This window comes from Enhydra lutris, unplaced genomic scaffold (genome assembly GCF_002288905.1).
Source record: "Enhydra lutris kenyoni isolate GAN:26980312 unplaced genomic scaffold, ASM228890v2 scaffoldscaffold77, whole genome shotgun sequence".
Classification (NCBI taxonomy): domain Eukaryota; kingdom Metazoa; phylum Chordata; class Mammalia; order Carnivora; family Mustelidae; genus Enhydra; species Enhydra lutris.
In genome coordinates, this window is record NW_019154161.1 from 5,777,893 (window position 1) to 5,790,093 (window position 12,201).

Sequence of the window (12,201 nt, forward strand, 5' to 3'; positions counted from 1 at the left end):
GATTAGGAGAGGCGGAGCCGAGGAGGTCACCGAGGTTTCGTGCGTGTGGGCCCTGGAGTTTACCCAGCGGAGAAGAGACAAGACTCCCAAGGCTCAAAAACTCATCTTTATTGGGAAGACTCAGAACAAACAACCTTTACCCCCCACCTTCAAGCTCGGGGGAGGAAAGCCGAGGATCTGCACCTTTCTCCCATATGTACACTCCAGAATCCGCCTGGAGAAGGTGCCCCCACTCGTGGGGACTGAGGCAGCTTTACAAGCTGGTGCATGGGAGGCAAGCCCCTTTTCCTCTCCGGACTCGGTTTTCCCATTTGTAAAATGGGCTCAGGGGAAACCGGTGCTGTGGAGCTTCTCACCAGCGCTGAAGATGTCCCATTCAGAAGAATGAGGAGGTTGGAAGACCGACCAACGGTGGCCCAAGGGGACGGAGGTGCTGGACATCCTGGCTGGGTTTGCACGGCCCCTTCCACCTCCCTCCCTCCCCACCTAGCGCCTCTCCTCCAGCGCCTCGGGGCTACGTAGCCTCCGGCCCCGGAGACAGGAGGCCTCCCCCAAAGCCCACCTCCCGGTACTGGTTGGGGAACATGTTGCTGCCCACAAGGCTGGCCGTGCCCCCGTCCCCGGGGCCTGGGGCCTGGTATGAGTCCAGTGTCATTGGCTCGGGGCCGGAAGGATCTCCAACTGCAGGCCCTGCAGCCCCATTGCCCGTGACAGCGCTGATGAGTGGCGGCGCAGGGGGCAGCATGTCCAGCATGGTGAAAAGTGTGGGGGCCGTGGCATCATCATAGGCAAAGCCGTCGTCCAGAAGGTCTGGCCCACCGGGGGGCTCCAGGCCGGGGAGGGACACGGTGCCAGAGAAGAAGTCTGTGTCCGGCAGCAGGGCTGACGGCGGGAGGAACGGGCCTGCATGAATGGAGAAAAGAAGTAGGATGCCTTTAGCGGCAACTTCAGGGGCTAACTCCAACAAGCAGTAACTCCAGTGCCCTGACAGTACTAAATGCATTATCACTGTGGCCTCCTTTAATCCCAAGGAGAACCCCAGGGTAGGAACTATCACCATCCTCCTTTAATGAGCAAACTGAGGCAAAATAATTTAGTCACACATAGCTGGCCAGTTGTAGCACCAGAGTTCCAAACATGCTCCAGCAGGAATGGGAAGTTTTTCCAAAAACTTAATAAGTTGAAGAGGCTCTAAAGTCCCTCCTCCTCCAAATTATAGAGACCACCCCAAAAATGAAATCCCCACACACCGGAGACCCAAATGAGAAGTCACCAGGCCCCAAACCGGAAGGTAAAATTATGTGGAGGTGTTAAAATATATAGAGGAGAGTCTTTCTCTGAGATAAGACAAACCTCACCAGCGAAGGCGTCTTATGCTTATCTCAGAAAGAGACCCAGGGCAACTGGGTCTCTTCTCCAGGGACTCTATTTCCCAGCCTCCCTTAGAGCTAAATGTGGTCATGTGACTAAGCTCCTTGCTGGAACACAGGCCTGAAGGCTGGAACTTTGGCAGCCATCTTGGACCAGGAGATGGAAACTATGAGTTGAAAATGGCAGAAGCGTGCTTGGGTCTCTGATGATCATAACAGCCTCTAAACCATCCCAGGACTATCTACCTCTGTTTACCTGAGAGAAGTAAAAGTCTAGCCTGTTGAAGCCCCTGTTAATTTGGGGTTTGCAATGAATACAGCTAAACATGACCGTAACAAACGCAGGTGGCATTCTTATCTGTCAAGTTCCTAAGATCTCCTGAGCACTAACTCTGTGCTAGCCACTATGCTAACTAACTGTGTGATATGACCTCACTAAATTCTAAAAAGGACCCTAAGAGGTAAGGTTTCCATCTGAGAGATGAGATCCCAAAGAGATCCCACAGTGGCAAAATTCAGGCCTCAGAATCCAAACTCAGTCTAATTCCAGAGGGCATGTTCCTAACCATTATGCTATCATGCCAGAGCAGCTTTGTCCCAAGGATTGGGGAGGGGGACCTTTAAGCACTGGAAAGTTGGGGTGATGGAGGAGGTAGATGAATGGCAGATGGCTAATGGGGAGAGGCTTTGGGAATAGGGGATGGAAGGCTGGCAAAGCAGGCTAGGATTGGTGGTTGCTATGGGTGGGGCTCTGAGCAGTGGTTACCAGGGGCAGTGGGTGGGGGAACAACGGGTGATCGCTGAAACCTCCAGGGTGGGACTGGCTGGAGTGGTCCAGGCTCTTCAGACTCTGAGCGGTTGGCTGTCGGAGGTCAGTGGGAGAGCTGGGCGCCCTGGGGTAGCTGGGTTCTTAGGGGGAGTGTTCTTAGAGCCAGTGGTCAGTCAGTGGGGAGGCTTCTGATCGCAGCCAGATAGGGCTGCAGTTCCCAGGAAGTGGAGGCTGGCGTGTGAGTTGAGAAGAAGGCACAAGGAGAACATACCAGAGGGTGGTTGGGCTAGAGACAGGCTCTGGATTAAGGTTGGCTGGCTCTGCCAACCCATCCCGTTTATCTACCATCCACTCCCTGCTACCTGCTCTACGTAGTGTTTCATCACTCGTCTGTACAGCTGCCCGGGTACAGCTCCCTGCTTCACCGCACATGCGGCGACCTCAGCTGAGAAACTTCACCTTTCTGGGCCTCAGTTTCTTCACCAGTAAAATGGGGGGGGGGTATGATACGATTTCGATTCAATGAGTAGACCTATACAACGCACTTACGTGCCGGTGATATGGTGTCTGTAAAAATAAATGCATTAAAATCTGAAAGGCCAATGAGGAAGGTCTATGGTGAAACTTTTCAGGGGAGCAGCTGAGGCTCGGAGAGGTAGAGCAACTTGGTGGGGGTCACACAGCCAGTGAACAGCCCGGCAGAGATCAGAGCCTCCTGATGGTATCCAGAGCTGTTCTTCTTTCTACTTCACGCTGCTTTCTACTCATGCTTTCTGCCTGAGATGTCAGTTCCTGACCTTAGGGGAGTTTTTGGGGAGCTCCCAAAGAGGCCAAAAGCAGGGCTGCAGCTCATACTCATCCCACTTCAGAGAGCAGGAGCTTGCCCTCGGCGGGGACCCACCTGCGCTGTGACCCACCTGAGCTGGGGTTGGGCAGGAAATGATCCAGGAAGGCTGGCTTTTTCTTCCGCCGTTTGCTCTCGATGCCATGGGGGTCTGAGGGAAGGCAGAGATGAGGACCCCTGGACCTTCACGGCCCTTCCTCCCCAGACTAGGGCTTAGCCATCCCCTCCCAAGAACCAGGAGATGGGTGTGGAAAGGGGCAGAGGGGACACACCCGAGCTCTTCAGCTCCCCGAGGACATCAGGTATCCCCCGTTTCCGCTTCTTGTCCACGCCATAACTGTCTGTTCAGGAGATAACAGGGGCGATGTTATCCATCAACAATAATAATTAAGACTTAATTGTAGAGATTGCTTAGGAAGTCATTGAGCTGTTCTAGTTCTTGGCCAACTGATGCAAATAGATATCCACATCTTAATCAGAATGCAACCCAAATCCACTTCTGTGTTGTTCCTGGGACACTGCAGCATGATCCTGCCTCAGGACCTTTGCACTTGCTACTCCAGCTGCTTGAAATCCTATTTCCGAACTCCCATTACTTCCCCTGGAGTACTGCTTAGTCAACCCCACATTCTCAGCTCAACCGTCCCCTCCTCCAGGAAGCCCTCCCTAACCTCAAAGCCTGTGTCAAATGCCCCCTCTGAGCAATCTAAGTCCCCTGAGCAATTCCATCCCCACTATAGGACTGTGAGACTTATGAGAGTGGGGCTGGGGCCATCTTGGGTCACTGCAGTGTCCTAGAACCACCCAGTACAGGGTCGGGCATGAGCAGGCATGCTGAGGGAAGAAATAATCAAATACTCCCCAAATGCCATCAGATAGGTACTATTACTTCCACTTTGTGCAAGAGGAGACTGAGGTTCAGGGAGAGACCAAGGACACACAACCAGTAAGAGGGGGAGCCAGGAACCGAACCCTAGTCAGTGCAGTCACGAGGCTGTGTTTTACTTCTGCCTCTTCTTCCCCTGTCCCCTCTAGGCCAAAGACCTGGCCTCTGGGCAGCGGGTCACCCTGATTGCTGTGGTTACCATGGTCCCGAGGCAGGTACGTGAAGGGCAGAGGCTCACTGCAGACCCCGTCAGTAAGCCGCTGCAGAAAGACGTTCACGGTCACAGGCTCAACGATTTCCAGGTCCTCATAGGGTGGTGTCTTGAACACAATGGCAATCTGGCGGTGCACATCGGCCTGGGAGAAGTCAGCCCGGCCTTCCCAGGAGGCCCTGCTAAACACCACCGATATATCCTCTGGCGGGAAAGTGGGGACATCAGCTGAGCCAGGACGCTGGCCTACCAGGCCCCCAACTCAGTCAGCCTCCCCCCAAATCAATACTGATATTCTCTTAAAAAAAAAAAAAAATATATATATATATATATATATGAAGTTTAAATACATTTGATTTTAAGAGAGCTCCATGCCCAACATGGGGCTTGAACTCACAACTCCAAGATCAAAACTTGCACGTTCTACCAACTGAAACAGCAAGGCACCCCCAATGTTGATATTCTTTTTTTTTTAAGATTTTATTTATTTATTTGACAGATAGAGATCACAAGTAGGCAGAGAGGCAGGCAGAGAGAGAGAGGAAGAGAAGCAGGCTCCCTGCTGAGCAGAGAGCCCGATGTGGGGCTCGATCCCAGGACCCTGGAATCATGACCTGAGCTGAAGGTAGAGGCTTTAACCCACTGAGCCACCCAGGTGCCCCCAATGTTGATATTCTTAACACTAAAACTAATCAGAGGGGCACCAGGGTGGCTCAGTTGGTTAAGCATCTGACTCTTGGTTTTGGCTCAGGCCATAATCTCAGGGTCATGAGATGGAGCCCCCCATTGGACTCCATGCCCAGCAGGGAGTCTGCTTAGAATTTTCTTCCTTTCCCTCTGCCCCTCCCCAACTCAAGTGCATGTGTGCATGCACTCGCTCTCTCTAAAATAAATATTTTTTAAGATTTTATTTATTTTATTTTAGAGAGAAAGAAAGAATGCGTGCGCATGGGCGCCTGGGTGACTCAGTGGGTTAAGCCTCAGCCTTCAGCTCAGGTCATAATCTCAGGGTCCTGGGATTGAGCCCCACGTCCGGCTCTCTGCTCAGCAGGGAGCCTGCTTCCCCCTCTCTCTGCCTGCCTCTACCTACTTGTGATCTCTCTCTGTATCAAATAAAGAAATAAATAAAAAAAAATGTGTGCGCCAAGCAGGAGGAGGGGCAGAGGGACAGGAAGAGAGCCTCAAGCAGACTGCCCACTGGACACGAAGCCCAATGGGGGCTCCATCTCATGACCCTGAGATCATGACCTGGGCTGAAACCAAGAGTCATATGCTTAACCGACTGAGCCACTCAAGTGCCCCTCTAAAATAAATAAATCTTAAAAAAATTAATTAATTAAACTAATCATAGCAGCAGCTAACCTCTTGTTGAGCACCCACTGTGTGCCAGTCACTAAGTATTTTATATAGTTTTATATATTATCTCATTCAAACCTTTTACTAACCTGAGAGGCAGGTAGAGTTAATAACCTCACCACGTCAGATGTTCCCCACCATCAGATTTAGTGATTCACTAAGGGGACTCATGGGACTCAGCATATAGTCATACTCATGCTATGATTTACTTTGGCAAAAAGATACTAGTAACCTCAGTAAAGGAAAGGATGCCTGCATGAGCTTCCAAGAGGCCTCTCCCCGTGGAGTCACAGAGAACACGCTAATCCCCCGCCCCCCAGTAGCAAACTATGACCACACATGGGAAACGCTAGCTATCAGGGAAGCTCACTGGAGACTCAGTTCCCAGAGTTTTTATTGGCGGCTGATTATATAGGCACTCTCTGCCTGGCATATATCAAAATTCCAGGTTTCCAGAAGCAGAGCCGGTGTTCAGCGCAAACCACGTTGCCCATATAAACAGTTTAAGCACCATGAGTCCCTCTCATCAGTCAGGGGATAGTGGGAGTCCTCTCAAAATCCAAGTTCTCAAAAGCCAGCCAAGAGTCAACCTTGTAAGCAGGCCTTTCAAAGGATAACAGTCTCAGACCCGCTATATTAACTCTTTGACATGCCCATTTTAAACATGTGGAAACTGAGGCATGAAAGAGGAGAGAGACTTACCCAAGGTCACACAGCTGGTAGCAGAATAGTCAGGATGCAGTATACTATTCTGCCTGTTATTTCTTTTTCTTGTCTTATTGCATTGCCTCTCATCACACTAATTTCATCTACAGAGGCTTTATATATATCACACATACACAGATTGCCTCTAAGTCACACAACAATCTTATGAAAAAAAGTACCTTTAGGAAACCCATTATATAGAGGACAAAGCAAAGGCACAGAGACATGAAGGCACTTGTCCAAGGTCACAAAGCCAATATGTGGTGGAGCCAAGATGGGAATCCAGGTGGGCTAGAGCTCCTCGCCACCAGATCCTAAGGGCTTGGGGAAATAACCTAATATCTCTGTGTCTAGTTTCCTCACCTAAACAGAAACAAAGTCAGCACACCTATCTCACAGGCTTGCTAGAAGGATTAACGGAATCACTCCAAGTAAAGGTGCTCAGCCCACGTTAAGTATGATTGCTTTTATTAGGATTATGCAAAGTCCTAGCTTCAGGCTTGGCACTCAGAAATTCTCAGTATATACTAATTCTTTGCAGTGTAGTTCTTGGGTAAGTGAGATCCTGTCTCATCCTAACACCAACTCATAAAGGGTAAGGAAACAGAGGCTTGGGGTGGTGAAGTCACCAGCCCAAGGCTGGCCAATGAACAAAAAAATGGAACAGGACTCACAGCTGCTTCTAGTTGTTCACACACATGTGGAACAGCTTCCCTGCCCTCCCCCCAGCTCCCAGGATCCTAACAATCTTCTTGGCATTCCTCAGATCTTGGCTGAAATATCACCTCCTCTGGGAAGCCTTCCAAGATGCCCAGCTCCTACCTGGTCTTCCTACTGTTTTAGTGTTTCTGTCCAGTCTTCGTGCTCAGTCTTCTTCCCTCTCAGCAGAACTCACACTTGTAATTCATGTTTCTTTCCCTACCCCTGCCCCCCACACTAAACTGGGAGCCCTGTGAGAGCAGAGCCCGGGCTCATCTCTGTCATCACCGTGTCGCAGCACTGCCTAACACAAGGGCCCAGCACAGAGGAACCACTCACCCTCCAGGTGCTCATTCACTCAAAATTTTATAAGAATCTCTCTCCCACTCCTGGGCATATATCCAAGAGGACTGAAGACAGGTGATCAAACAAAAACTTACACACGAATGTACGAATGCTTGTAGCAACACTTCATGACAGCCAAAAGATGGAAACCACCCAAATGTCCACCAACTTATGAATGGATAAACAAATCCAATATCCATACGATGGAGTATCATCCCACCATAAAAAGGAATGATGCACTGATCTGTACTATCACGTGAAAGAAGCCAGCCACGCAAGGCCACCTAGTGTAGGATTCCATTTACATGAAATGCCCAGAAGAGGCAAATCCGCAGGCAGAAACAGATCAGTGGTTGCCAGGGGCTAGAGGAGGGAAGATGGTGGCGTGACTGTTTATACAGCAGAATGGAGTTCGGGGTTTCTCTCTGGATGATGAAAACGTTCTGGAACTAGGAAGTTAGCTGTGCTACAACACTGCGAGTGTACTAATGCCACTGAATTTTACACTTTAAAATGTTTTTTTTTTTTATTTTTAAAGAGTGGAACTTGTGGCCCCCCCAAAAAACGAACAAGTAAAAACATCTTTTCTCTGTAAAAAGAAATGTTTTTTTCCCTGAGAACTTCATGGGTGCTTGACCTTGGACTGAGTAGTTTGGGGGACACAATGGCTCCCAAGACAGTCCTGCCCTATACATGCCAGTAGGGGGAGACAGATGTTAACTATAGAATCAGAGAGCATAAGAAAGGATGGGAAGGGGTTCCTGAGGCTGAGATAGGTTCTCCCGTTCTGCTCCCCTCTTGTCCCATTGGCCTTGCCATTGGCCTCCAACGATGAGACCTGCTACCACCCCAGGGCCTATGCACTTGCTGCTCCCTCCACAGCATCTCCTTACACAGTCTTCTCTGGCCCCACTGGGTAAAATTGTGCCCACAACCCCCCCAGCCATTCTTCCCTATCCCCTTCCTCAGAATTATTTTTCTCCAAATACTACTTTTCTCCATCTTCCTGAAGCTTTTTCAACTCTCTTTCTCTTTTATTTTTCCTCCCAGAAGAATGATTAGGAGCACAGACCACCTGCATTCAAATTCTGTCTCTTCCTGCCTAGCTGTGTGACCTGGTGCAGGTTACTTAACCTTTCTGTGCCTTAGTTTCCTTCTCTCTAAAAGAGAGGTAATAATTGGATCTACCTTATAGAACTGTTAGGCAATCATACGAGCTAACGAGTGAAGCGTAGAAAGTGCTTTTAACAGAGCTTGGCACGCAGGAAAAGGAAGAGACATGTTAGATCTCTTAGGTTAGATCATTAGGTGGTGACATTATTCATAACAGAGTCATAGAATAAAAAATGGAGAGGATACAGAAAAGATATATACAGTAAGAGGGAAAGCTCTCTCCAGCCAGGCAATGCTTGTGTGCACCTACTATTGGCTTTTTGCTTTTGCCAGCACTGGGCTTGAATGCACAACCCTGAGGTCAAGACCTGAGCTGCGACCAAGAGTCAGAGGTGTAACCGACTGAGCTGCAGAGGTGCCCACACCTATTTTTTTAAAACCCTATTTGAAGAAGGGACATTCGAATAGACATGAATGGAGGAGATACTTCTCCAGTCTCCATTTTCTTCATCGGTAGCCCTCATCCAGCCCCCATTAAGAATTTATTTACAGGACTCCAAGATTTTAAGGTCAGGGTCCCGGGAGTCGGTGGTAGGGAGCACAGCCTGGCACCCAGCACGGCCAGCACACACAGCTCTGCGTCTTTGTACGTGAACCAGTGAGTGAGCAGCTCCGTGAGTGAATGAACTGATGGGCTGTTTGCAGTCTGACTCCCAAACCAGAGTTCTGGATCTTTCCACTGCACCACCCCCGTTAACCTCATGCTCCCACCTCTGGGCTTCCTGGCTCCCCCATGCAGGGCAAGCCATTCTATGGTATTCCGCCCATGCGCTGTCCCAGGTCCCTCACCTTTCTGCACCTTGTCACACAGCAGGTAGAGCTCCTCGCCACCCGTGCACGGCCCGCTCTCCTTGTTGATTCGGCAAATCCGCAGCTCTGACGTGTTTGTGGACTCTGCAAGTGCCAGAATTAGTGGTATATAAGAAAGGACGAGAATTCAGTCATCAAACCCTCAGCAGGTACCCCGTGGGTGCCCACCGGGCGCCATGCAGAGATGAGAAATGGAGAAGCCGGGGGCGGGGGCGTCTGATCCACCTGGGACCCGGTCCGGGGAGAGAAAGACGATGCTCAGACAGACGAGTTGATGGACAGTCGGGAGTCCTCCAGGCTGAGGGCCCAAAGGGAAGCCATCAGCCCTCAGAGGAGAGTTGGTGGGGTCAGGGGTCAAGACCATTCGTAGACGAGGATTAATGGCCTGAAATCCATAGTGGAGACCCGTGGTTTTCACCCGTCTAGCAATCCCAGACCATCTTCTGTCAACAGCCCCTCTAGTTCCCTTCTGGGAAACCGCCTCCCCGTCCCATTTCAGTCCTGGGGACTGGATAGGGCAGAACCCACTCCCTAGCTCAGCAGTGATCACATGCCCCAAACCTGGCCAATTAGAGCATTGCCTCCACCTGACCATAGCTGATTGGTCACAGAGGAGCACATGACCCAAACCAGGCCAACGAGAAACAGCCCTGAGACTCTAGCCAAAAATACTGGGTAAAGGAAACTCTCTTTGGGCATGGGGAAGAGGTTCCAAGCTGGTAAGATATAAGCCTAGAGCTGCATACAGTCATTTTGTCCCCACCATGGATGGGCTGTGCCAAAAATGACTCTAACTTGAAGAAGTATAGCTGAAAGATGGAAAAAGATCCTTAATGACATCATTGAGCACCTAGATACAGCCAGACCTGAAGCACTTTACTACCTCAGACCCTTTAAGTTAATGGAACAAACAAACTGGTTTGGTTTTTTTTTTCTCCTTCAGCTCTTTTGAATTGGAATTCTGTCATTTGCACCCACCTGACTGGATTAATTTCTCTTCCCATTTTGATACTTGTGGCAGTCACTGCAGATGCTAAAACCTAACAGCCATTCCCAATCTCCTCTTTCATACCCATATCCCTCTGTAGAAGATGGAAACCCTAAATATTTGCTTTCCCAGACTCCCCTGCAACTAGGGGCCACCATGAGACCAAGTTCTGGCCAATGAGACATAAGCAGAAGTCTACTGGGGGAGAGGGGAGATTCTGGTGAATACATTATATTCTGTATAAAAGAGAAAATTATTACTACTCATGTTGCCTCTTCCCTAGACTTGCCTAGTGTAGTGGTACAGATTGTGCACTCTACAATATGAGAAGGCCTCGTTTCCATAGACCACCTAATAAATGCTGACCACTGGACTTGGGCAGTGCACAGCCTGCACTCCATACAGCCTGTTTGTCCATGCCATTGTACGTGGGCCTTTCCAGGACCTGTGGCCAACAATAACCCTGATACGCCCCGCACCCCAGACTCACTCTTGTCATAGACAGGCTCAGAGAGCACGGGGTCCATGCGGCGCATCTGTCCTTGCTGGTCCCTGTATGAGGCCTGGAAGCAGATCCTCACGACATTCATGTCTACCTCCTGATGGTTCTTCAGGGAGCCAGCTATAGGAGAGATATGGGGATGCTGAGGGTGGGGGAGGGAGACTCTGGCGGGGAGACGACAGACAATGAAGGGAGGGGGTTGGGGAGATAGTGGATACTGGAGAAGGGAGAAGCGGGGGAAATGGGGTGGCAGAGGGCACGAAGGGGTTCAGGAGGACAAGACAGTCAGGCTGGTTTCAGGGCCTCACCATTGTAAGGGTCGATGCCCAGCTGAATCTTGCGCTCGATGGCGGCCTCAATCTCCTTCTTCCTCACACACTGGATGCCCAGATTGTTAAAGCTTGAACGGGGAGTGGGGAGGAATGGGTGAAGGGAGGCAGTCATGAAGAGGCAGGTTTAGCCCTAACTCCAGCAGAGAGGCTGCCTCGGGGCTCACAGTCTCAGGGGCCCCAGCATTGGGAGGGGCCTGGGGTTTCGACCTCTCAGAAGTGTTGGGGAGTCTTGAGAGCACTTGGGGGTGCCCTTCATCTTTACTGCACGAAAACATGGGGCTGCCTCCTCTAGAATGAGAAAGCGGCAAAGGAAACATCACTGCGATGCCAACTTTTAAAAAGCCCATCAACACAGCAAGGATCAAAACATCTGAGAACGCTCCCTACTGGGGAAGTTGTGAAGAATCAAGCACTCTCACCCATGGTGGGTGGGACTGTTAACGTAATCAGCAATTACACTGAGGACAATATGGCGGCATTCATTCATTCCACAATATTTCTTGAGCACCTACTGGGTGCTCGACAGCGTGTGGGGGGACCCAGGGGGGACACAGCAGGGAACAAGAGAGACAAAATCCCTCCTCTCATGGACCTTACATCTTTGCTAAATTTTTAAATCACAGAAAGTTTACAGTGAGAGTTAATCACTGAAGTTAGAGCCAGTGAGTTTGCCTCTAGGAATTGATCCTAGAGTAGAAATGATATATATGTAAAGCCACGCATTTAGTAATAGGGCCACAGGAGCACAGAACTATCCTGAGGGCCCATTACTAGGGGGCTTGTTCAAGTAATGGTGTACAGCTGTATATTGGAATACTATGAAGCCAAGAAAAAGGATGAGCTCAAAATGCTTATAGGAATGATCTCCAAGATATACTAGAACTTAAAAACGAGGTACAAATGTCTGCTACCATTTGTAAGGGGAGAAAAAAATAGACATGCATAGCATATTTTTAATTGCCTACAGGAAGGACCACTGATAGCTGCATGATCAAAGGTGGAAGGAAATTTGTTTTTCACTGTACAGTCTTTCTGAACCTTTTATTTTTTTATTTATCAAAAACATATAAATTATCAAGCGAGAGAATGATCTTGCAGTGAAGTCAGGTCTGGAGTCAAATACCCGCTCTGCCATTCCTCCAAGTCTCAGTTTCCGCCTCGACAAAATGGGCATAACTACAACTGTGTGTGAAGGTGGGTGCAGCAGGGCC

The 12,201-nt window shown here is 49.7% G+C and overlaps 1 protein-coding gene across 3 annotated transcripts in view; it reads right to left on the minus strand.

Annotated features, from left to right (window-relative positions):
* Positions 1-87: 87 nt before the first annotated feature.
* The window catches only part of LOC111160543 (RELB proto-oncogene, NF-kB subunit), a 29,339-nt gene continuing 17,225 nt past the window's right edge, over positions 88-12,201 (minus strand). For 2 of the 3 annotated variants that reach the window (XM_022523718.1, XM_022523719.1), the window contains 7 exons: positions 10,967-11,058; positions 10,647-10,778; positions 9,148-9,252; positions 4,069-4,284; positions 3,256-3,324; positions 3,057-3,134; positions 88-903 (listed from right to left, as the gene is read on the minus strand). In XM_022523718.1, the coding sequence (XP_022379426.1) occupies positions 515-903; positions 3,057-3,134; positions 3,256-3,324; positions 4,069-4,284; positions 9,148-9,252; positions 10,647-10,778; positions 10,967-11,058 (1,081 nt within the window). In that variant the 3' untranslated portion in view covers positions 88-514. The remainder of the gene's footprint in view (positions 904-3,056; positions 3,135-3,255; positions 3,325-4,068; positions 4,285-9,147; positions 9,253-10,646; positions 10,779-10,966; positions 11,059-12,201) is intronic. The other variant, XM_022523720.1, reaches the window with a different exon arrangement.